The following is a 26,115-nucleotide window of genomic DNA, read 5'->3' as shown; positions in this document are numbered from 1 at the left end:
GTAACGAACTGTAGTATGGAGCGACCCGGCTCAATAGTAAACGAAACTCTAAAAAAAAGGAATTTTGATGCTAAAATATACATCAAAAGAATCAGATATTCATGCAGATTTTAAATATATAAGTTTCATCAAGTTTAGTCTTTGTCATCAAAAGTTACGAGCCTGAAAAAATTTGCCTTATTTTAGAAAATAGGGGAAAACACCCCCTAAAGTCACGAGAACCCTATAGCAAAGTTTTCAAGCTCCTATCTACAAAAATGTGGAATTTCATATTTTTTGCCAGAAGTCAAATCACGGGTGCGTGTTTATTTGTTTGTTTTTTTCCCCCATGGGTCATCGTATCGACCAAGTGGTCCTAGAATGTCGCAAGAGAGCTCATTCTAAAGGAAATGAAAAGTTCTAATGCCCTTTTCTAAGTGGCCAAAAAAATTGGAGGGCATCTAGGCCCTCTCCCACGCTCATTTTTTCTCCAAAATCAACAGATCAAAATTTTGAGATAGTCATTTTGTTCCGCATAGTCAAAAACCATAATAACTGTGTCTTTGGTAATGACTTACTCCCCCACCGTCCCTGGGGGAGGAACTGCAAGTTACAAACTTCGACCAGTGTTTACATATAATAATGGTTATTGGGAAGTGTACAGTCGTTTTCAGGGGATCTTTTTTTGTTTTGGGGGTGGGGTTGAGGGGAGGGGGCTATATGGGAGGATATTTCCTTGGAGGTATATTTCATGGGGGAACAGAAATTCAATGAGAAGGGCGCAAGATTTTCGAAAATTACTATAAAAAAAACAATGAAAAAATAAACATGGAAAAGTTTTTTCAATTGAAAGTAAAGAGTAGCATTAAAACTTAAAACGGACAGAGATTATTACGCATATGAGGGGTTCTAAAAATACTTTAGCATAAAGAGCGAGGTATTTAGGAGGAGATAAATACCTCCCTCTTTATGCTATAGTATTTTTAGTAATTTCAACTATTTATTCTACGGCCTTTCTGATTCAGGGGTCATTCTTAAAGAATTGGGACAAAACTTACGATTTAGTGTAAAGAACGAGGTATTAACGAGGGTACAAACCCCCTCATATACTAAAATAAAAATTAAAGAATATAAAAGTTTGTTACGTAAGTTAATTCTTAAGTTACGTATATTTTTTACTAATAAAAAAATTCGTTAAAAATTAAAATTTATAGTTACCTTTCTATGCAACCGAAAAATTGCATGGCAACTAGGCCTCCTTCCCCATCCCTTATTTCTCAAAATCGTTTGATCAAAACTAAGAGAAAACAATTTAGCCAAAAAAGGAATTAATATCCAAATTTCATTTTAATAATTTATGTGTGGAGAGCCAAAATCAAACATGCATTAATTCAAAAACGTTCAGAAATCACATAAAAAAACTAGTTTTTTCAACTGAAAGTAAGGAGCGACATTAAAACTTAAAACGAACAGAAATTACTCCGTATATGAAATGGGTTGTCCCCTCCGCAATCCCTCGCTCTTTACGCTAAAGCTTTTAATTGTTTTAAAAAGTGGAATTGTGGCAAAGAGCGTAAAGAGCAAGGGATTGCGGAGGGGACAACCCATTTCATATACGGAGTAATTTCTGTTCGTTTTAAGTTTTAATGTCACTCCTTACTTTCAGTTAAAAAACTATTTTTTTTATGTAATTTTCTATCCTACTCAATAATACTAACAAAATGAAAAATTGTTACATTTCCAAAAGCAAACTTTTTAACCATTTTTTGGTACCACATTTGTAAAGACAATGAAACTATTTTCAGGTGGCACTTGTAAACTAGACAGTTGAACACTAGAGACTATTGGTTCAACAGACTATATATTCAACAGATAGCTCAACAGACTATCTCTAATAGTTCAACCTTCCAGCTAAAACTACGATTTTTAATGTTGAAATCAAAGCAATCAGAAGATTGCATTGAAATTCGTTTCAAAACAAACAAATGTCTCGTATCGTTTCAAAGTAGATATTCGTTTAAATAGTATTTCTTCTATTATTATTTGCTTTTAAATAACGTATGTGTATTGTATTAGCAAGAAATCTGAAGAAAAACAAATAATTGATTGGCCAAATCTTGCTCAACTATCTGAACTTTAAAGCTTCTATATATAATACAGCGGACAGAATGTTTGTACTGCATGCCCTTTCTGAAAAATATGAAATAGGAAAAAATATATTTTACGTGGCTTTCGTAGACCTCCAAAAAACTTCCGATAGCGTGGATAGGGAATTACTGATAATGGAATTAATTAAAATTGGACTACCAGGTCATTTTGTACAGCTGGTAGCTAATATGTATGGAAGTAGAAAAGCAGTCGTTAGAGTGTTTGGAAAAGGAGTTTCAAGGATATTTGAACAGACAAGAGGTATGAAACAAGGAAGTGCCCTGTCACCTCGGCTATTCGGAATATTCGTAAACGATATTGTAGAATTCGTGGAAAAAAGATGGGCCTCAACCGTTAAGCTCGGCAACAGAACGATTTCGGCTCTGCTGTTCGCCGACGACAAGGCATTAGTAGCGAAAACAGCTCGTGAACTATAAATTTTAATTAACCTGATGGCAGAATACCTTGAATCGAAGAAACTACGTCTAAGCCTCCGGAAGACAGAGATAATGATCTTCAATAAAGGAGGAAGAAGGAATTTAGTTGAGAACGAGACATTTCGGTTCAAAGGACAAGAGATTAAGGTAGTGGAAAAGGCAAAATATCTGGGATTTATCCTGACACCTAACTGCAGTTGGAAGGAACATGTGAGCGAAATGTCAAAGCGAGGGAAAGCAGCAGTGGGTGCAATACTACGTAATGACCTAGTGAAAAAGTCGAAGTCATTAAAAATGTTTAAGCAAATATTTGATTCAAAAATTAAACCGGTAATCCATTACGGAGCTGAGCTATGGGGCCTGGAAGCCGCGGAGAAGCTAGAATCAGTCTAGTTTAGGTACTACAAAAGACTTTTCGGGCTGCACTAGACAACACATAACCAGCTAATCAAAGGAGACTTCGGCATCTTCTCGCTGAAATTGCACCGGCTTTATCAAGTATTTAAGTTTGGGCTGATATCAACCCAACTTCCTGAGGACCGATTGGCTAAACAAGCTTAACATTTAACATTAACAAGCTAAACATTTGCTTCGAATCAATAGAAAAACTAATTGGACTCAACAAATCAAGAAATCTCTTGACAAACTAGGCCTTTCTTGTTTGTGGATGGAAGAAAACGGACCCGGAAACACACAATGCCTTCCAGAAATTATGCAGAGATTGAAAGACCAAAAGATACAAGAGTGGGGTTGTTTAGTACGTTCGTCGGAAACACTGAATGAATATAGTAAAGTAAAAGAAACTTTTGGGAAAGAATATTATTTTAAGGTAAATTTACCTTTCAAATATATAAAATCATGGATCCAGTTGAGGGGAAATTGCCTTCCAGTACATAGGGAACAGAAATAAAAAGAAATATGGGAACAAATGGTAAGTGTGGGTATTGCGGAAAAGAGGATAATAATTTAGCCCATTTCCTCATGGAGTGCCAGGAGCTTGAAAGTCTTAGGGATGAAATTTGGGGGGACCATCGGTTGGTGCTACTTTCTGATATCCCGAGGTCTTCGAAGCCAGGAACCATATGCAAAATGGCACGATATGTGGAAATGGCGGGAGAGGCTCAGTCGAGCCCGAGTGAATGAAAATAAGTATTGTTTTATATTGAGTGTGTGTTCTGTGCAGTGTTGCACTATTAAATCATGTTGTGTATGGCCGTAGGGCTCAAATAAACTTTCTTCTTCTTCTTCTATAGTTCAAACTTCATATAAGTGTATTTAACTTTTAACTTCCAAAATGTGTAGTTCAATTTACTTTTTTTGGCTTTTTGATAAGAAATTGATTGCCAAATCAATAATAACCTTACAAGGAAAACTCATTATAGGACACCAAATATCACTTTGGCGTGGAAATTAATCAGTGGAGGACAGGGGACAGGAAGCTGAAGGAAACAGGATATACCAGATATATCCCACCATGAGATTCACCGTATCAGAGAATCCTGACGTAGAGGTTTAAACTTCTATCTGCAAAAATATAGAATTTTGTATTTTTTGCCCGAAGAAAGATCACTAATGCATGCTTATTTGTTGTTTTTTTTCCAGGGGTGATTGTATCGTCCCAGTTGACCTAGATTATCGTTAGAGGGCTAATTTGAACAGAAAGTCAAGTGCCTTTTTCAGTGACCAAAAACATTGGAGGGCAACTTGGCGCCTCCCCTCTCGATTTTTTCCCTAAAATCCCCTGATTATGATTTTGAGATAACCATTTTGTTTATAATAGTTTAAAGTCCCAATAACTATGCCTTTGGATATAGCATGACCCCACACAGCCCCAGGAGAGCTGTTAAGGGTAATTGTCCTGGGTAAAGTTTCATCTGGATTGAATTGTTTAGAGGATTTATCCCTTGGGAGGGTATTTCTCCCTAGAAATTGGGTCAGTTTTCCTGGTATCATTTAAAAAACGGTCAGAAATTAATTTTAAAAAAAAGTTATATAAAAAAAAGAAATTAAATAAGAAAAAAAGACATTAAATATATATATATATATATATATATATATATATATATATATATATATATATATATATATATATATATATATATATATATATATATATATATATATATATATATATATATATATATATATATATATATATATCATAAATAACAAGCATTTTAGTGGTTGTTTTGTAAGGATTGTTCTTATTTATTTTACTGATTTTTTTTACATTTTTATTTTATTTTTGTATCTTTGCACTGAAGACAGCTGAGCAGAGGTTTTCTCCGAAGTATTTAATTTTCATCTATGCTTTTCACTGGCAGTAAATATCCCTGTTTTTCTTCTTGTTTAAGTTTTTTCATCTTGTATACATACAAACAAATGTACAGATGTAAACAGCAAATAATCAAAAAAAAATTCCTAAAAAAGGAAACTTTCAAAGAGAAGTAAAGAACTAAATTAAACCACAGACGGGTAGAGATGAAGTCATATAATATTTCAAACTTGATGATTGTTACGATGAAATTTCATCCTAATAAATGAATTAGTGAGCCCCCCAAAAAACATAAATCACGACAAACAGAAGTAGGGTTAACACTTTTTGCAGCTTCTAAAAGCCAGAGCGTCATTTTTGCCGTAATGAAAACAAAATATATTCAATTTTTTCTTGTAAAATATCTAAAATTGCTAAGACCTCTGGGAATTAGTATCCTTATATATGAAGCAATATGCTTTTATAGCTCTTTTCATTAATTTTGGTTATTTTGGTGTTTCTTCTTCTTGTATTGGTGCTATTGTTAATTTTTAGACAAATTAAACCACACTGTTCAAAATATAAATCATTCCCAATAAAACCCAGCTGGTATTAAAGCCACTCTTTTAGGTTTTGAGAGGGAGGGAAAGTGAATCATATCACAACTCTTATTCGTACACCGTGATAAGCATTTGTGACATAGTTTCTCTTTTTGTGTCGTTGTTGATGCTATGGCTAATATTATGTAGTGATATTTTGAACTAAACAACGAAAAGAGCAAAATAAGAAGTATTTTTATAGAATTTAATCCATAGAATAATATATAATATGTAATTAATAATAAGAATAATATGCCAGTAAAGTCTAAAGATAGGAATTCGAAGATTTTTTTTTTTTGAAGTGCTTTGGTGATAGCAGGAAGCAATGGCAAAATACGGGATCAATAAAGACGGATCCCTTTATTAATCTTAAGTACAAGCAAAAGTAGAGAAAAAAGGATTTATAGAAGATGCCCATGGGGTGACATCCCCGAACACATAATTACTGAGTTTCCAACATGGCTGAAAAAATTGATGTCACAAAACTTTGTTTGGACGTTTTTTTATGGAAAATGACGGGCGTCGGGGGGGTGGGGGTGGGGGGGAGGATCTCTCAAATCGCTTTGGCTCTTAAAAAGCGTTTTCAATGAAACCCAGCTGATATTAAAGCCACTCTTAGGTTTTAAGAGGGAGGGAAAGTGAATCGTATCACAACTCTTATTTGTACACCCTGACAAGCATTTGTGACATAATTTCTCTTTTTGTATCGTTGCTGATGCTATGGCTATTATTATGCCATGTTGTTTTGAACTAAACAACACAAAGGGCAAAATAAGAATTATTTTCAGTGAAGTACAAATAATGCTCTGGTTCTTAAAAAGCTTTGAGGGCGTTACCTTTTTCCTGTTTGCCGTAATTTCTGTTCGGTTTAGTTTTACTTGGTTATCGATTGTAGTCTCTGTTCATTTCTGCCCCATTAATTTATTGACAGTAATATCTGCTCCAATTAAGCTACAAATACTTAATAACTATATTAACGTTCTTTGATTTTTATGAAAATAATGTATCATTTGAACAGTGTGGTTGCCATTGATCAAAACAACAAACAAAAAATCACCGAAATGATCAAGATCACTGAGAAAAAACAATGAAAGTAAACTAATTGTTTAATATGCAATGATATTAGTTTCTTATAGTCCCAGTGATCCTTTGACATTTCAATGTTATAGTTATAAAAGAGGAAATGTTTAAATACGTTTTGTTTTCAGTAAAGTGCAATTGACGCTATGGTTCTTAGAAGGTGGCACTACTCCTGTCTGTGGTAATATTTGTTCAATTTAAGCTTGACTGGTTTATTCATTTTAATTCCGGTTTTTTTTTCGGATTTATTTATTTATCTAAAGCAGTATCTGTCATCTTTATGTTTGATGTGATTATTCATTTTAATTTCTGTTTCTTTTGAGATTCATTTTATTATTGATTTTATTTTCTGTTCTTTTTATGTATGAAATATTATGGGAAATTATTTCAGCTTTTCTTGGGTTTAGATTTTGCTCTTTAATTTTCTTTAAAAAACCTTTTTATTGAAATTCTTTTTTAAAATTAATTCTGTAAATGGTGAGTAATGGCCTAATGGGAAGCTGCATATTTATGAGATGGAATAAACAAATGGCAGTAGCATTTCTATGACACATTATTTTTTTTCATGTTTAAAAACATAATTACTCTTTATTCTTACTATCAAAGTTTCTGCTTCTCATCACATTTCCATTGAAATTTCAGTCACTCTAAATGTAAGAAAGTATCTTACTCCTTACTTACAGTTCGTTGCCTCCAATTGTTTGATAGAGATAGGAAACAAGTCTGTGAATTTCAAAAATGCCGCATAAGAATATTTACCTCGCAACAGCTAATGAGAACGGGACCAGCTTTTTCAATTTTACGAAAATTGAAAATGAAATTATGTAAATGTAACGCTCGAGTTTTCGGCACCCTAAAACGGTTAAAATATCCAAAAAACGGCTTGTTAAACTGTGGAAGGAATTCAGAAAACGTGACTGGAGTTCCTATGGAGTCATGACGTGAAAAATTAGCATTCCGAGTCCCACATAAAACTTTTGAAAGAAACATTAGCTATAAATGTAGGTTGCAAAGGTACAGTATATAAAGTAATATAAATGTAAAAAAAAGGGGGAATTATGGTAAGTTATGGAGCCAAGAAACAATGCTGACTACAAACATTTCGTCTAAATAATTTGTAATAACGAACTGAAAGTAAAGAGCCACTCATCCCAATAGTAAACAAAACTGAAAAATAAAGATTTTGATTACAATATCTACACCAAAACAATTGCCTTTTTACAGTGGTTTTAAATATTCCTAATTTATTCGTTTTAAATTAATCATTAAAAGCTATGAGACAGAGAAAATTTGCCTAATTCGAGAACAAAGAGGAAGATGACATCGAGAAGAAACTCAATTTTGATTTTTAAAAAAAACCTTATCTAAATTTTGCTTTTCAGAGAACGTTGTAGAGATTTCAAACCCATATAAACAAAAAAGCTAAATTTCGCTACTTTCAGGAAGGATGATCATGAACGCATGTTTTGAAAAAAAAAATTTCCAGGGGTAATCGTATAAAACCAATCGTACTAGAAAACTGGACGAGGACTCGTCCGAACAGAAATTGAAAGTTACAGTTCTCTTTTTTAACTACCAAAATAAATTAGGCCTCAACAAACGGTGTTTTTGGCCATTTTGTGCCATAGATAACAAGTTTTGCCATAAGAAAGAATCCAATTTTAAGCGGGAACTTAAAAAAAATTTACTTTAAAACACTAAAAAAGATCAGCTAAAATTTGTTTTATATTACAACCCTTCCCCCTACCCCCTATACTTTACAAACATTTTAAGGGGTGCGCTCTTTCAGGGATGATCATCATTAGAGAATGATCAAGCATTGGCGGACGAATATTAAACATGAACTTAAAAAATAGAGACTTGGGGTCACGGAGAGTGAATCAATATTTATTAATGAAAACAGCATATAGCGGGAGTAGCATTGGAAAGGAGATAATAAATAGTTATATGGGCAAATTTTGTTTTATTTTGAAAATCAAATACATTAAGAAAGCTTTTTATATTTGTGCACCGTTTGGCGAAAGTTAAGGTTTAATGATAAGTAAGAGCTTAGGCGGTTGGTGGCCCTCCTCGTATTTAAGATAGGAATAGACATAATATTTAAACGACCAGATATTAATTTAAAAATATAACTTTCACATGAGAGTAAAGAGTGAATTTGAAACTTAAAACGAGTGAAATTTGTCCGGTTTAGGGGGATGCCTTAATAAAGCCTCCACTCTTGATACTATGGTTTGATTTATATCCCATATCTTTCAAGTACAAATGTTCTAACACGAGGGCAACAGGAGAAGATAAAAAGTATTAGAGTTGATGCTATGATTTTCCCTTGGTAAAGAGCAAGGTGTCTTCAATGTAATGATTAATTTTCTCCTGGGAAATTTGCATGGACGGAGCAGTCCAAGACACTTGGAAGGGACTTATTCGACATCAAGGTGGATGTTTCAGATGTGTTTTCAGGGTTGAAAGTGCTTGTAAGGTGACCAGCCAGCTCCTGAACCTTCTTTGCTAGCCACTCTCCTACCATAGCCCCTAGAAATATCCGGTCAAAATTAGAAGATGGCCAAGTGGCTGAAGATATTCGAAAAGTTCATTGAGTATGCCTACGGGGATGAAATAATTCATGAAGCCCCTAGAACAAAGTCGTGAATTAGGCGAATTACCAATTTTATGCAAATAGGTATAATAATTGAAAAAGGGGACCATGTAAAATCTTCGAGATCCAATTGGCAAACTTTCAAGCAATTCTTTCTTGGCCAAGGGAATGGTAAATTATCCGGATCATCCTGAAACTTTCAGCCGCAATTCCTTGGCCCAAGCCAAACCTGATGCATAAAAAACGGTTTTGGGGTACAGGACTCCCAAAAATAAGGTTGAAAAAGAGCCAAACTTAATTTTTTTTTTCAATTAACATGAAGCTTGTTTCTTTAAGTCATTGGAGAAAGGTGACCCAAATGCAAAAAGAAAAAAATAATAAAATATATTGGCTTCCCAGAAAACAGGGCTTGACGAAGAATGAAAAAAGGGCCATAAACCTTTTTCTAATTAATTTGAAAATTACGTCGTTTTCTTACCACACGAATCAAAATGAACAAGGAAAAAAAAATTTCCTGCAAATAAAGTCCTAAAATCTTTGTTGGAAAAGGACGGAATATTTCGTTGAGAAGAAGGAGAGTGATAGGGACTCAGAGATTCACCAAAAACCCGTTATTTTTCATCTGATAGAGGCCGACAGTTGTTAGTTACTGAGCCAATGGAAATAATATGTCACAATTTATTAATTTGATAGCACCGTTCTACCAAAAATGGTATCTAAAACGGCCTAAATCTATTTGTTATCTGACTGGCTCAATTCTTAAATCCCCAAATATCGGATCTAAAAGACCAAAATGTAATTTATTACATTTTGGTAAAATCTAAAAAGCAATTTATATAAATAAAAAAGTTATTGGATAGAATAACAGAGGTTAACATTGCGAGTCCGAAAAGCCCCTCCCTTTCAATTGAACTTGTAAGAGATCTAAAAAAAAATTAGTAAGAAATCTATAGAAGTAGCTAAAATATAATTATATGGTATTAAAAGAACGGAAAATTGTTTTGCTGATTTGAATAAATTCTTTATTTTTAAGAAGAGTTCCCCGAAGTGTCCTTTCCATTCCATATTAGATAAATAAATAAAAATAAGTAAACATCAACTTCTACGTAACAGAAGTCTTTTAAGGTTTCTTTGACAGGATTTGTGAAATATTTTGACAAAGATTAAAATGATCGATACAATTTTGTTTCAGCTTAGTTTTTGGTGCTCAAGAGTCTAGTAGCCTTTTGTTTATTTTAATTATTTCTATTTCTTTTTTCTATTTTTATTTTATTTTTTCTTTGTTCTATTTTATCTGGTGCCCTTTGCTGGTAACCTTCTCTATTTTATGACTTAAATTTATGCTTTGTTTCAAAATCAATATGAAATCACAAAGGCTTTTGAATTGGTTTCTTAGTAGAAATAAATCTAAGACTCTCCGTCGAGTAATAAAAATTTTTAATCGATACTTAAGACCAAACAAATTTTTGCATAAGATATGCTCTAAAACCAATAAACAAGATACAATTTTCTACTAAAAATAAAAATAAATAAGAAATAAACCTTTACTTTTAAACAGTTTTAAGTTTAATTCAGTTCAAATTTCTAGCCATCATAATATGTTTGAATGTTATGGTTAAAATTTCAGTTCGAATGGTTTAGTATCATAGTATGTGAAAAAGAATATTTAAAAACTGGTAAAGCAATCAAATTTTGTACATCTTTTATGTTCAAAATTGTCAGAAACTCCAACAAATAGGACATTAGGAATGGCATGATCTCTTTCCCTATTCCCTGAACCCCTACTACACTTACTAAAGATTATGCAAATTTTCATGTTTTTACTGATAGGTTTTATAGTGAAAAATGGGGACATTGTTTGATCTTGGCTGCCTGATTGGTTTAAAACATTCAGGAATGTCAAGAGCAAGACATAGGCTACTTCCTCGGGAGAGCACATATGTACTTTGAAGCCAAAAAACGGCTGAGAAATTTTGGTCTCTGACCAGGTTCAAACTCACAACTGCAAGTCCTTCAAGTGAAAAAGAGCCTAACATACAACAAAACCAATTTTTAGGTACATGTCACCCCCCCCCCCCTGAATAAATTGGGCCTAAGAAATAGTCAAAAAATTTCTCACCCCATTAGTTAGAGGCTTGTATTCTTTTATTTGTGTCGTGAGGACCCCAATTCACAAGAAAACGTTGAAAAGGAAATAAGGTTGCCAGAAAATAGGGTCAGAAAATAGTCCAAAAACATTTTTTTTTTTTTTGGTTAGAAACTTTCGAAAGTTTCCCGGGCTAAGGGTATCAAACTTTCTATTAAAACAAGAACGGTGTTTGAAAGTACGAAAACGAAGCCAAAAAACTTGTTGTCCTCAATCGTTTCGGAGGAAATTTTCTTCTAAAAACTTATTTGGAAAGTATTTCATTAAGATTAACATAAACAGCAAAAGAAATTAAAATATTTCAGATCAACATTAATGATTTTTCTTCAATACCTTATTAAAATAGATTAGACCTAAAAAGCGTATGGATTAAGAAAAAACATTTACAAATTTTTAAGTGTACAAAATCCACATATATTTTGGTTAGTTGTATTTTTGTTTGGAACTTTAGAATCGGAACTTATTGGGGTTTGTTCTTTGGTAAATTTTAAGTCATAAAAGTAATTTGCGTCTGTTATGCTTGCTGAGTAGCAGGTATCTGAGTAGCAAGTATAGACTCTAGGGGATATATAGTGGACACATCCTAATATATATATATATATATATATATATATATATATATATATATATATATATATATATATATATATATATATATATATATATATAGAGAGAGAGAGAGAGAGAGAGAGAGTATGGACAAGGGGAAGACTTTTAAGTACAGAAGAGTAGCATAGAAGACTTTTGAGTATTCAAGCATAGAACGTTTTATGCCCAAATTCTGAGACCTCAATTTTGTTAGTCGAAAAAAAAAAAAAAAAAAAAAAAAAAAAAAAAAAAAAAAAAAAAAAAAAAAAAATCAGGTAGAACACCACCACTAAAAAACGAATCCTGTGATAGACATTTCCCAATCCCCTATCACCTTCCGTTTACCAAGATGAACTTCTCCGAAAACAAGGTAAAAGGATGAATCATATAGAAACCCTTGAATAATACGTGAATATCACGAGATATCACCATAGATGGTCTTGTGGCCCTTCCTGTTGGATTCATACTTATGTTTACCTGAGAACTTAATAAATTTGAGTAGTTACAGTTTCAGTGACAATTGTTCGAAATCCTATAGATAACAATCCACAAAAGATTCCATTTAAAAATGAAATTCTCTTCTGTTTTTGTGGGTAAACCAGATAAATAATACCAGGTAAACCAGATAGGCAATAGGTAATAGGTAAACCAGATATTGTTCTTATCATGGCTGCTCTCTTAGGTCACCTTAGTAAAGAGGTCGTTTCAAGGATTTAATTTTGTAACCTTTAGCATAAACACCTTGTTATTTTCTATTTGAGGTTATACCATATTTTACTCTTTAAAAAAAGACACCAAACTCATCTAGCCATCTACTGGAAGCATCAAATTCTCATGAAAGACAACATCAATTCATAATAAGCTACAGATTGAATCTGTTTTCACGAGCTACTTGCGCTATCCTTTTCTTCCCTGTTGCTTCGATAAGGTTTCCTAAGGTTTCTCTCAAGTTGTTATATTAGATAAACACCGTCTTTAGGTCGGATTATCTAAACCAACTAATTCTACCTAGATTATTATCATCAGAGCATCTTCTTCTGACAAAAATCAAACACAAGTGGGGATGATAGAGTAGGGAACCTATCAATTCTTTACATTAGAGTATCTGACAGAGAAGTTAGCATCCACTGTCGAAACACTGTGGAAAGGCATTTGACAATATTAATTTGAGGGTATGGTTCTCCAAAATTGGGATCTATAATGGGCCTAAATTAATTCTGACCAGCTCAAATCTTATATCCTAGATCGTTGGGTCAAGAGGGCACCGTCTTTAGGTCTGATGATCTAAACCAACTAATTCCACCAAATCCTTATCGTCAGAACATCCACCAGTGGTTTTGCTGTAGTCTTACAAAAGGCCAACACAAGTGGAGATGGTAGAGCAGGGAATTTATCAACTCTGGACATCAGAGTATCTGACAGAGAAGTTGTCAATTTTCAGCTTTTGTAATTCCGCTGAACAGCCAGCCACTGTTGAAACACAGTTGAAAGGCATTTGACAATATTAATTTTAGGGTACCGTCCCCCAAAATTGGGATCTATAATGGGCCTAAATTAGTTCTGGCCAGCTAAAATCTTATACACTTAGATCGTTGGTTCAAGAGGGCACCGTCCTTAGGTCTGATGATCTAAACCAACTAATTATACCTTAATCCTTATCATCAGAACATCTACCAGTAGTTTTGCTGGAGTCCGACAAAAACAAACGCCAGCGGGGATGGTAAAGCAGGGACTTTATCAACTCTGGATATCAGAGTATGTGACACAGATGTTGTTATTAGAGGTTGTCATAAGTCAGCTCAAGATCCAGCATTTGCCAAAAATGCCAAAAATGGGTCCAAAATGTTTTTTATTCTGACCTATTCAAATCATATATCCCCAAATCCTTGCGTTAAGGGGAACCCCAATGCACGATAAGAAAAAAAGAAGAACTGTTGGTTCGCCAGAGAAAAAGGGCAAAAGAACACAGGTGGCTGAAGCAAGGACTGTATTTAAGTCATATTGTCAAAACTAATTAATTATCACTATACGTGCTAGGTAACAGGTGGCTGTTCCAACATTGCAGTGATTGCTGCTATTTTTAGTACTATGTACTCAGGTAATAACCATATGTAAGAAAAGACCACTTATACCGGGCGTAATTTGCAATGGGGCAGGGGAGGTAATTGCCCCTCCCAATCCCAAGTTTGCCACCTCCTTTCGCTGAAACTTAGTTTAAAATCTTGGCAAAACTAAAATAAGCGTGCATAATTCAATCATCCGCAGAAACAGGTCAGTTTTCTTTAGTATATCTTTGCCTTTCTGGCACTGTATGGCTCATCTTTCAGTTTTCACTGTCATTTTCACTGTACTCAAAGCTCAAAGGCACTGCACCTGTTTTGTCCATAACTGTAAGAATTTTAGCCAATCAAATGCACAAAAGGCGCAAAATTTCTGCTCACATCCTCGGGAACTGCACAAAATCTTGGGAGGTCTAATAGTGTAATTAAATTAAAAAACAAGTTTTTTAACTGCAAGTAAGGAGCGACATCAAAACTTAAGACGAACAGAAATTGTTCCGTATAAGAAGGGATTGTCCCCTCCTCAACGCCCCGCTCTTTATGCTAAAGTTTGACTCTTTCTCACAACTCTATTTTTTTAAACAATAAAAACCTTAGCGTAAAGAGCGAGGCAATAAAATAAGGTAAATTTTCTCAGGCTAGTAACTTTTGATGGGTAAGACTAAACTTAATGAAACTTATATGTTTCAAATCAGCATAAAAATACAATTCTCTTGATGTAACTATTGGTATTAAAATTTCATTTCCTTAGAATTTCGGTTACTATTGAGCCGGGTCGCTCCTTACTACAGTTTGTTACCACGAACTGTTTGACGAGAGTCTGAATTGCGACGAACAAACGTAAGAGAGAAGGAAGAAGGGACTTCTTATAAGTAGAGAGAGTACCCAAACCTCACTAAGCCTTTGGTAAATTCAATTTATCTGACAAAGAGCAATTCTAGTGATATTGCCGAATGAGTATGAAACACATTTTTTTTTCATATGTTAGTGAAACTAACGATGAAATAGAGCTCCAACAACAGCAACATCCCGTTATGAACTTAAGGCGATTTTAATTTAGTTTGATCTGAAGAGAATGTTACAAGTAAAGATTATTTTTGACCACTTTGCTCTAACTCCCAACACAAATGCAATAGGTAACTAATTTTCAATAACGAAATACTAGTTTATTGCTTATAAACGTTTACAGATTGGAAATATTTCATGATGTTCTATCTCAGAAAGGTTCGTAGTCCTTGGACAGTTATTAAACTCTGTTTACTGGAAGGACCTACTTTTGGGAGCTTAGGTTCAGTAAGAGTTGTAAGGAAAATTCCAACTCAAAATCCCTACTTAAGAAGAACTACTCTTATAGTTGCCAAGGGATTTGGCCCAAAGATACAAGTGCTGTGTGTTTAGTATCACTAGAAATGGCAATGGTGCAAATTCTTGAAAATGTGTGGGGGTGGGATTTTTCAAGTTCATTTTAATGAGTTAGAGGTGGGGAGATTTTGTCTTTTTCTTACTTTTTAATGAAAATGCAAAATAACTTATTTTTAAAAGCCAGGGGAGTTGTTGCTTATCTTTCCCCTCCCCTCCTTGAATATCGCCCCTCAGAAACGAACAAACAGAATTCAAAATGAAATAAAAGCCATTGAGGGAATTAGATATAGGTTGCAAAATAATCATAAAAAATAGCGCAAGTATAATTTTTTTCAGCACTGTCTTCAATAGTGAATTTGTTTTTACCTAAAAAAAAACACTATAGATGACACAACAAAAACAGAAGAAAGGTTTGACATTGCTAAAGGACTTTTATTTCGAACTTAGTGTGTCCGAAATGAAAATGGCATAAATATTTATTGTTTGTATGGTTCTATTTCAAAATTTCTAGACCAGAACAATAGAATAAAATATTGCTTAAAATTTATTATACTATCTGTGCTCTAATTGGGCTCTCTATAAGCCATAATAAATTTTCCAAGCCATAGATGAAATCAGGGCCGACCGTATATACGAACCACAGATTTTATGTTTTGCTGGTCCAATTAGAAGAGCCAAAGTTAGTATGAGTAAACTATTTATTTTCAAAAGTTAGAATGTGCATTGCCCATAAGTAGGCTACTTAACAAAAATAATAATGAACTATTTGGAAAAAAGCCAAAAAGGGCCGTGACAAAACGAAGAAAAATATACCAATAGAAAGCTTCTTTCTCATTATCCCTTACAAATTCTTTTATCGATGATAATTTCCCAAAAAAATATTTTCTTAAATGTATAAATTGTTTAAATACCAAAAAGTGGTCAACCGAACTTTTAAGGCCAATTTAAAAACTCCTGTTGATTCTATTAAAAAAATATGTTTGGTCGAGCAAAAAGCAAAGCAAAGGTCGTAGCATTTTGAATTGAAAATTAAAATATGTTTTCATTTCTTGAAATACTTATCATTAAGACATTGCCGAAGAGCGCTTAATGTCAACAGGAATGACTTATTACACAAATCTCTACTGTTCAATTTAACTCGAAAGACAGTTTTTGATTGATGAGGCTTCCTCTTCTGCTGCATGAGTAACATCTTTCAAATCTCGGAATAAAAAAGGATCCCTAGAGGAAAATAGCAAATGGCAAAAGCTTTTCCATACAGAGCTGAGGGACGATGAAGAAAATGGATTTTTTCTCTTTTTTTAAATGCTTTTGTTTTGTGTTTTTAACAATTATTACTTAACCCTAAAATAGATGGCCAGGTGTATGAGACCATATATATATATATATATATATATATATATATATATATATATATATATATATATATATATATATATATATATATATATATATATATATATATATATATATATGTATATATATATATATATATATATATATATATATATATATATATATATATATGCTTTTACTTAGCCAAGTAATTATGCAAAATAAAAAAGTTTAAAACTTATCCACTCTCTACGATATCAATAAAATTAATTGAACGACAGACGGAATTTTTGCTAAATGGAAAGCAAAAATGAACAAATCTACATTAGTAGATGAAAAAAGACAGCTAGTAAGAACATTCAATTTATTCTCTCTTGATGCTGAACCCGTCTCGACCCAGAAACCCTAAAGTCTTTTTCATACAATCCGCCTATATTTACGTCATTCGAACTTTTTCCTTATTATTGGCGGACCATGTTAAGCGAAGTCTTCAAATCACCCCACATGCGTCTGTAACGCAACAAAAGAAAGTCGCTGACTGTCGATTAACCTTCAAAATTAATCAATGTCACAAAAACTTGTTCTGTAAAAACACATCTCTGTGGCCCATCAGTATTATTTTATAAACGTCTGGAGGTCTACCTAGCGCGACTAAAAGCATAAGCAAACTTAGATTATCGACACCGTAATTAGCCCCTTATTAAGGACTTTGGCATAGGGACTTCATTTAGTTTATACTCCGCGCATAGGCAGACATTCTAGAGAGGTGCTGCTTTGGATTAGATGAACGCCATCTAATCGTAAGTGTTACTTTCTTTAGTACAGTACTTTATAGTTTATTTATAAACGCAAATATCGTCAAGCACAGTGCCGTCAGTCAATTAGTAGAGGTAATGATAGGATAATTTTATATTCGATTTTTGTTGTTTTTTTTCTGTTAATTTGTTTCACGTTTAGCATATTTAACTTGGGTATAAGTTTAATTTAACTTGGAGAAACAGAATGCCACCAGGCTCAGGTCTTAAATTGGTATTTCTCATTCCTCCACCAAAGAATTATTTTTGATCGTCTGGGATATGTGAGGACTATGCAAAAAGAAACAATTGTAGCTGCAAACTTTTTCCTCATTCCTGCAAACTTTTTCGCAGACGTTTGTTTCTTCAGACAAAAAAAACAAACAAAAAAAAAACATGTTAGTGGTTTCCTATGTCCCTACTTATTTTGAAGAATAAATCATATAAATTAACAAAAGTTGAACTATTTTTAGCTGATTGATGATAAGGCTGGGGCTCTATTAGAACACACACAACGCTTGTGCGTAATTATTACACTCGGTCTGAGAGGGCGATAAGACAGCAAATGGCAAGACTAAAGTCAACTCTTTGGTACCTAGTTTGAAAATTTTTGGATCGAACTTTGTTAATGGCCGAAGTTCGAACTTGGAGCTCATGTTGAACCTGGGCAACAGCTGGCTAATTTTAATACCAAAGAAACTTAAAGATATCTCAACCATTGATTCCTATTGTCAATTTCAAACCTAAAATATCAATAACGTATTTTAGATGCCACTCTGTGTATGTGGGGTACCAGAGGGATCATTGCTTGTTAGGACCTTTAAGCTAGGAAACAGAAGTCAGTATCCTAAACAGAAAAAAATAGGGGACAAATTTTGTTAATATATTACCTCAACCACCCCTCTCCCAGGAGCTAAATTTGTATAAGCAGCAATTATTTGTTAGAATGCAGCCTACCGAGGGTTTTTTAAACTGGAGGATACTGTCAATGACATCTATTTTATTGGATTTCACTGTTGTAGATAAGAGGGTATCTATAAGCAATATTTACAAGCTCTTGATGTTTTCAAGGGTACCAAGGTTTAACAAGCTGCTTTCCCGACTTATGATACCTTTGAATAACAACATTAGCAAGCTGCAAACCAAAGTTTAGATCCGAAGGAGAACCGACCCGGGTATCGCAAGCCCAACTTCAGTGAAAAACTTTGATCGTCCTTTGGGTTATTTCCTTATCTAAGAACAAAACATACATGCTTTGTAATAGGCTCAGAAGCCCTTTGACGTTCACTATTATAGATAGATAGATAAGTGTATTTCAAAAACCCGTGGGCCATATACACAAAAATATAAATAAATAACAAACAAGCAAGGAAATTAACAACAGTACGAACACGCACAAAAAAACAGAATTCAACGCAAAAGTACCTAATCTAACTACAAAAGAAATCAATCATATAAAACTTTTTCTTCTTATTAAAGATTTATCTATATATACTCCCACTCGAAATATTGTGGTTGGGTTACTATTTTGTAGAATACCCGGAAGCATCAAATTAATCCCATGCAAATAAATTTCCCGTAAATCCAAGAGCACCGGGCATTTCCGGAGAAAATGATCCAAGTCTTCATCATCATCTTTACAAAGGGGACAAACATATTATATATTGTTTCTAGAAACAATATTATATTGTTTCTATTATATCGTTCCAAAAGGAACTTCACTACATAAAATTCATCCAACCCCACTTGAAATTGGACTAAGATTAATGTCTTTAAGGAAATCAGTCACTAATAGAATATTTAGTATAAATAGGCTAACTCACAAATTTATAGCGTATAGCATTTATGTACATAATCAAATATATTTTTAAGTTATCTACACAAAATTCTGAAATAGAATTGGAAAGAAACATCAGAAAAATTCACAGTGGCAGCTCTTGCCTACTTTTCGGTGATTTTATCTCACGTCCTTCAACTTTATAGGAGTGTGTTTCTACCACTCTACCACCGCTACTAGAGCCTTATCACCTGGGGAATGAGTCATATGTATGTCTATTTCTTTTACCTAGTCCTACGTAAAAGTTTTCTTTCTGAATGGTCAACAACATTATTTTTGTTTTTTAAATACAATTTAGAAAAGGAAAATCGCCTACAAATACAAACTTATACAACAGCTTCCATATGTTATACATTTGCCACTTTATGACAAGTGAAATATTTTTGACACAAGATTTTTGCAGAAGACAGTAGGTCATATGCAGCTCTGTGTGTATATTTTAATCCTCTGCATAAGGAAACCCATATTTTCTTCTGAACAATTAGCAAACAACGCTTTTTATTATTTTTAATATTATAATAAAATTGAAAAAAAGGAATGGACCCTACCAGTATAGAGGTATTTTTATAATAGCTTTTGTATGTAACAAACTTGCCTATAAAAATAACTGAAAGCAATCTTAACAAATAGAATTTCCAAGGAAAAGGGCATTAAAATTATTTTATGTTACGCAATTGAATCTTCTTTTTTATTATTTTTGTTTATATTAAAAACATAAGCAAGTTCAATGGTCCATATTTTTTCTTATATCTTAAAAATAGTCTTAGGATGAATATTATGGTAATAAATTATGTGTTAGTTGAACAAATCAGGTGTTTTATAACAAATTACATTCAACTTATTTCCCCTTAGTCTTCTTAACAAAGAAAATGAAGTGACGAGGCAATGCCTCTTTGAGAATATAGGTTTCCGATACACCTACATTATAGTTAAGACAAAATGCTATTAAGGAATCGATACTGCAGACTAATTACGAGAAAAGGTCATTCTTTTTTTAAACCTCCAGAAACTGATATCCCTAAGAGTTATACTCCGAGATAATCATCAAATTATGATTAAGAAAACTTAATTAGCAGCTAAAGCTAGTAATACAAAATATATTCTGAAAAATTTTTGGAATCAAGAGGATAAAATTGTATTATACAAATTTACACGAAAATCTGGAAATGTGACGCATCATTAGCTGCCAAGTGTAGAGTCAAGCTACCAAAGGCAGGCAATGCAATACTTCAGTGCCCGAAAAAAGTAAAAGTACAAGAATAGATCTCAAGAAGGGTTTAAAAAAAGGATGTCGACACAACAATCTAATATGCTGAATAGTAAAAAGAAGTTAGTACTTAGATGGAATTTTAAAGATGGAGTGAGATCGCTGTCTTAGATTCTAGTGGGGCGGAAACAGGATACTGCATAATCTGCAGGTCCTCTCGATTAGACATAAAATATTAGAATTGTTTTGAAAGGCTAGGAGGAATACTCACTATTAAAAATTTTATTTCATGGAAAATTTTCAAGTTTCTATACAAAATATAGTACTACTCTTCAGATTGGTTTGGCTGCAGTAAGGACAAAAGATTGTTCTTAATCAAATTTAAATTACACCAATTAGCGATGTAGTAATATAAAAAAAAAGCTTTCCAGTTATTACTTTTTGCTACAAAAATTGTGGTTGTATGAACGCTCTGGTAAGTGAGTTTTCAAAAAATAGACAGGCATCCTAAATTTTATAGTAAGTACTAATTCTGCAGCTTAACACAGAAAAAAGGCTACTGTTGGCACTATTTAATCCTTTTTCTTTTTTTTACCTGCAATCAGTTATATGAGCCTATCGGATAACCAGGTCGCTGATATTTTTTAAAGGGAATTAGTTTCAGTGGAACTCAGTTTTTTTTCATGTCTTGTTTTGTTGTTTTATTATCTTCTCTTTAAAATATTAAAATTGGTAAATTTCTAGAAAAGCAGCTGTAAATAAAGAGACATCCTAGAACAAAGAGACACATTTTTCGATTGATAATTTTATGTTAATTTTTGTGGTTTTGCTCCTACTTTTGACAATTCATCTCCAGCCCCCTCTGATGGTATAGCCTTAATGGTACAGCCCGCTCTGATGATATAGCCTTAAGTTATTTAGAAAATACTTTAGAAAAATACTACTGGTGAAAACTGATTCAAAACAGATAAAAATGGAGGAAATGAGACCATAAGAGGGGGGGATGAAATATCAACAAAGTAAACCAAACTAAAAAAATGTGGATAAAATTAGCAATCTAAAACCGTGTCTCCTTTTGTTCTAGGATGTTTTCTTCTGAAAAGCCGCTATTCCAGACCTATGCCAAAAAATTATCTACAAGAAATTTTTTTTCTTGGTCTGGTTCACAGAACCTAACCTTTTAGTATTTAATCTTTTGTCTGTGTGTTTTTAATTCATTGTACTAATTTTTACTTGTTCAAATAGCCTGTCCTATTTTGTCTGTATAATTGTTAAGTTTGTTCCTTTTTAATATTCCATGATTGTTCTAAAATATTAAGTGAGTTCCTTTGCAAAAGGGTAGAAACCATGATGATTTAATAAACTTCACTTCTTCAGTGATAGTGGGTAGCTTATATGATACAAGTACCAACGGTTTTAATTGTAATCATGAGTTGCCCAGCTTCAAGGTACCTATCTTGGCTGAATTATAGTGGATGTTAGGGGTATCACGGTGGTCGACGTTTGCCCCCCCCCTTGATGTTTCTATCTTCTATTTATTACTTTTCTTCGTTTTTCAATTCATTGTTTTGCAACATGCCATTGCGACTTAGTTTTTGGTGTGTTGTTGGTTAATTTTCTATATTTTTATGTAAAACAAATTTTCGTTTCACTACATATTTATTTTGCTACTAAGCATTGTACATGGTATTACTAATTTGCTATATAGCAAATTATTTATTTTTTTAATTATTGAAAAAAAAACAGAATTATTTTTCAGCCACATTGGAAGTATAAAAGACTTCAAGGGGTATGGATGGTGGTTTTTCATTTGATAACCACTAAATATTCCTAAAAGAATTTTCTATTAAAAATATGTTTTACACACCTGAATTTTCAAGCTCCATAGACCACACAAAAGTAAAATAAGCTGAAAGTAGAAAAATCAAGTTCCTCATCCTAAAAATTTTTAACATCGTTTAGACCAAAACAGCCGCACACAAAATCACTACAGGATCAACTTGTATCCATTCAACATATATCACTTTTGATATCCCTTAGAACACAATATCCTTATCCCTTAGAACATTGAATACTTCACTAGAAGAACTCCCGGACAATACTAGAGTTTCGAAGAGCCATAAAATAGCAGAAAAGACTCCAGGCGCGGAATCCTACTGCCAATCAGAATCGAAATCCTAAGTTTATTTTCTCTTAGGATAGGGATGGGAAAACTCATTAGTCGAATAAATAGTTACCAAAACAATGCCACAGAGCACCTTAACCCGGGAAATTACTATTTATAGCCATGGAAAAGAAAACTATTCTACTTAGTCGAGTAGTAGCAAGATTAATCATCAGCCCTTTACTTTTGGTACATTCTTAGACAAAATATAAGTTAACACCAAAGAATTGTAAGAGAGATACGAGCTAGAGAGGAGCCTCAAGTTTGTCTCTGAGTAAAAAAAAATACATAAAATACTAATATTATCATACATAAATGAGATCATATTAAGATCATAGAACCTAAATTCAAAACAAAAGAGGATAAATGATTTTCAATTTCAGAAAGCTTCAGATTGGATCAAACGAAACTTAGTGTTTTAATTAAATTAAAAATTCTAATACAATATAATCCAAAAAAAAATATTAAACTATTTTCAAATTGTGTTTATTCTTTATGGATGACAGAGTATTGTCAGCGGTGCTGTTGGTTTTAAATTACTGCTTTGAGGACAAACAAGTCTACAAAGGGCATTACCTCCGCTTCACAGAGTAAGTGAAGCAACCTGACTTGTAAAAATGTAACGAAAAATGCATATAACTAATTTTTCCATGTTTAAAAAATTATCAACCGCACCCCCCTCCCCCAAAAATATCACTCTGGTCTTTACTTTTCGACGCGACCATCTTCCACTTTTGCTGTACCATTCATGTCTCTCCACAATACCAAACTATAGTCAAGCTCGATAGGGTATTTTATCACTGCAGACGTAACCAGGCCGGTTTCCCTGCTAGCTATGTGTTTTGAGGAAAAATAGTAGGCTAACGGTATTAGATACTAGTGAGCAAATTAACGTTTAGGGATGTTCCTGTATGCAGAAGTTAGTTTGAATATAAAAAAAAAACTTCATTCTACACATTAGTTTTTTAATCTTGGATTATGAAACACCAAATAAAAGGATTCTCTGAGATATTGGATTAAAGGGAATATAAATGACGACCGAGACACTCAAAGAGAAATTACAGACTGGGACACCGGGACACAAATAACGACCGGGACATATAAATGACGACCGGGACATACGGACATCGAAGAATGATGTTGTATATTCGCAAGTTTTACGTAGTTAAAAACATATATATATATATATATACTAGCTGTTGGGGTGGCGCTTCGCGCCACCCCAACACCTAGTTGGTGGGGGCGCTTCGCGCCCCCCCCAAGCCCCCCCGCGCGCGTAAGTCGTTACGCGCCATATTAGTTACGCGCCATTGTAGTTGTGTCCCTATGTCCCACCTGTGAATATAGATAGATATATATATATATATATATATATATATATATATATATATATATATATATATATATATATATATATATATATATATATATATATATATATATATATATATATATATATATATATATATATATATATATATGTTTTTAACTACGTAAAACTTGCGAATATACAACATTCTTTGCTGTCCCATTGTCTGTGCATATAAATAGATTGTAAGGTTTACCGACTCTTGAACATGCAACATATAATGGTCCATGGGAAAACAATCCGTATTCAGATCTATACCTCATGATTCTAATGATTGCCCTTGAGCTTTGTTGATGGTGATTGCTAATCGACCATTCCCTGAGTCGCCATCGTCATTTATATATCCCCCTGTGCACCCCGGCGTCCCCTTTGTAGTTATGTCCCTGTGTCCCGGTCGTCATTTATATTCCCTGTGTCCCGGTCGTCATTTGTGTCCCGGTGTTCCAGTCTGTGATTTCTCTTTGAGTGTCCCGGGCGTCATTTATATTCCTTGTGTCCCGGTGTCCCGGTCGTCATTTATATCCCCCTGTGCCCCCCGGCGTCCCCATTGTAGTTGTGTCCCTGTGTCCCGGTCGTCATTTATATTCCCTGTGTCCCGGTCGTCATTTGTATCCCGGTGTCCCGGTCTGTATATACATTCGTTTTTTAGTTTTGTTTTTCTCCTTTATTTTTTTCCTTTTTTCTTTTTTTTCTTTTTTAGTTTATTTAGATTTTTAGATTTTTTCGTTTTTTTATTAGTTTTTAGTTTTTTTGTAGTTTTTACCATTTTTTTAGTTTTTTAGTGTTTTTTTTTACTTATGTCCTGGTCGTCATTTATACTCCCTGTTTCCCGGTCGTCATTTGTGTCTCGGTGCTTTGTTGATTGCTAATTTATATTATATTTATATTTATATTTTTTATATTTATTAATATTTTTTTAGTTTTCTTTTTCTCTTATTTTTCAGTTTTTTCCTTTTTTTTAGTTTTTTCTTTTTTAGTTTTTAGTTTTTTTTTGTTTTTTACCTTTTTTTAGTTTTTTTAGTTTTTTTAGTTTTTTAGCTTTTTTAGTTTTTTTATTAGTTTTTAGTTTTTTTTTAGTTTTTGCCTTTTTTTAGTTTTTTCAGTTTTTTTTAGTTTTTAGTTTTTTACCTTTTTTTAGTTTTTTTTAGTTTTTTAGCTTTTTTAGTTTTTTTTCTTTTTAGTTTTTTTGTAGTTTTTACCTTTTTTAGTTTTTTTCTTCTTTTGTATTAGTGTGAAATAATTCAGACGTCATATGCGGACAAACACGACGTCACTTGACAGACAGACAGACAGACATAACCCACAAACAACTTATTTTTATATATATTTATTCATATTTTTTTAGTTTTCTTTTTCTCTTTTATTTTTCAGTTTTTTCCTTTTTTTTAGTTTTTTTCTTTTTTAGTTTTTAGTTTTTTTTAGTTTTTTACCTTTTTTTAGTTTTTTTTAGTTTTTTTAGTTTTTTAGCTTTTTTAGTTTTTTTATTAGTTTTTATTTTTTTTGTAGTTTTTGCCTTTTTTTATTTTTTCAGTTTTTTTTTAGTTATTAGATTTTTACCTTTTTTTAGTTTTTTTTAGTTTTTTAGCTTTTTTAGTTTTTTTTCTTTTTAGTTTTTTTTGTAGTTTTTACCTTTTTTAGTTTTTTTCTTCTTTTGTATTAGTGTGAAATAATTCAGACGTCATATGCGGACAAACATGACGTCACCTGATCCACACACAGATCCACACACAGACAACTTATTTTTATATATATAGATATATATATCTGTCTATATTCACAGGTGGGACACAGGGACACAACTACAATGGCGCGTAACTAATATGGCGCGTAACGACTTACGCGCACGGGGGGGCTTAGGGGGGGGGGGAAGTGCCCCCACCAACTAGGTGCCGGGGTGGCACGAAGCGCCACCCGAACAGCTAGTATATATAGAAAAATAAGTTGTTTGTTTGTGTGTTGACTGACGTCATGTTTGTGTGTCGACTTACGTCATGTTTGTCGACTGACATCATTATAAGGATTGAGCATTATTCCGTCATGAAGTTGTTTGTCGACTGACGTCATGTTTGTAGACTAACGAAATTACAGACCGGGACATCGGGACACAAATGACGACCGGGACACCGGGACACAGGGAATATAAATGACGACCGGGACACT

General features: G+C 33.1%; 1 protein-coding gene and 1 long non-coding RNA gene across 3 annotated transcripts in view; one reads left to right on the top strand and one right to left on the bottom strand.

The window, feature by feature from the left end:
• LOC136028756 (uncharacterized) overlaps positions 1–4,143 on the top strand; it is a 171,508-nt gene extending 167,365 nt beyond the window's left edge. For both annotated transcript variants that reach the window (XR_010617868.1, XR_010617867.1), the window contains exon 2: positions 3,947–4,143. This is a non-coding gene — a long non-coding RNA (uncharacterized LOC136028756). The remainder of the gene's footprint in view (positions 1–3,946) is intronic.
• LOC136028754 (hemicentin-2-like) overlaps positions 1–22,751 on the bottom strand; it is a gene marked incomplete in the record, with an annotated part of 380,916 nt that extends 358,165 nt beyond the window's left edge. Inside the window, 1 exon segment of the mRNA XM_065706639.1 lies at positions 22,290–22,751. Within this exon segment, the coding sequence (XP_065562711.1) occupies positions 22,290–22,377 (88 nt within the window).
• Between the last annotated feature and the right edge of the window lie 3,364 nt (positions 22,752–26,115).

Source organism: Artemia franciscana, chromosome 7 (genome assembly GCF_032884065.1).
Source record: "Artemia franciscana chromosome 7, ASM3288406v1, whole genome shotgun sequence".
NCBI lineage: Eukaryota > Metazoa > Arthropoda > Branchiopoda > Anostraca > Artemiidae > Artemia > Artemia franciscana.
This window is presented reverse-complemented; position numbering and strand designations above follow the sequence as displayed.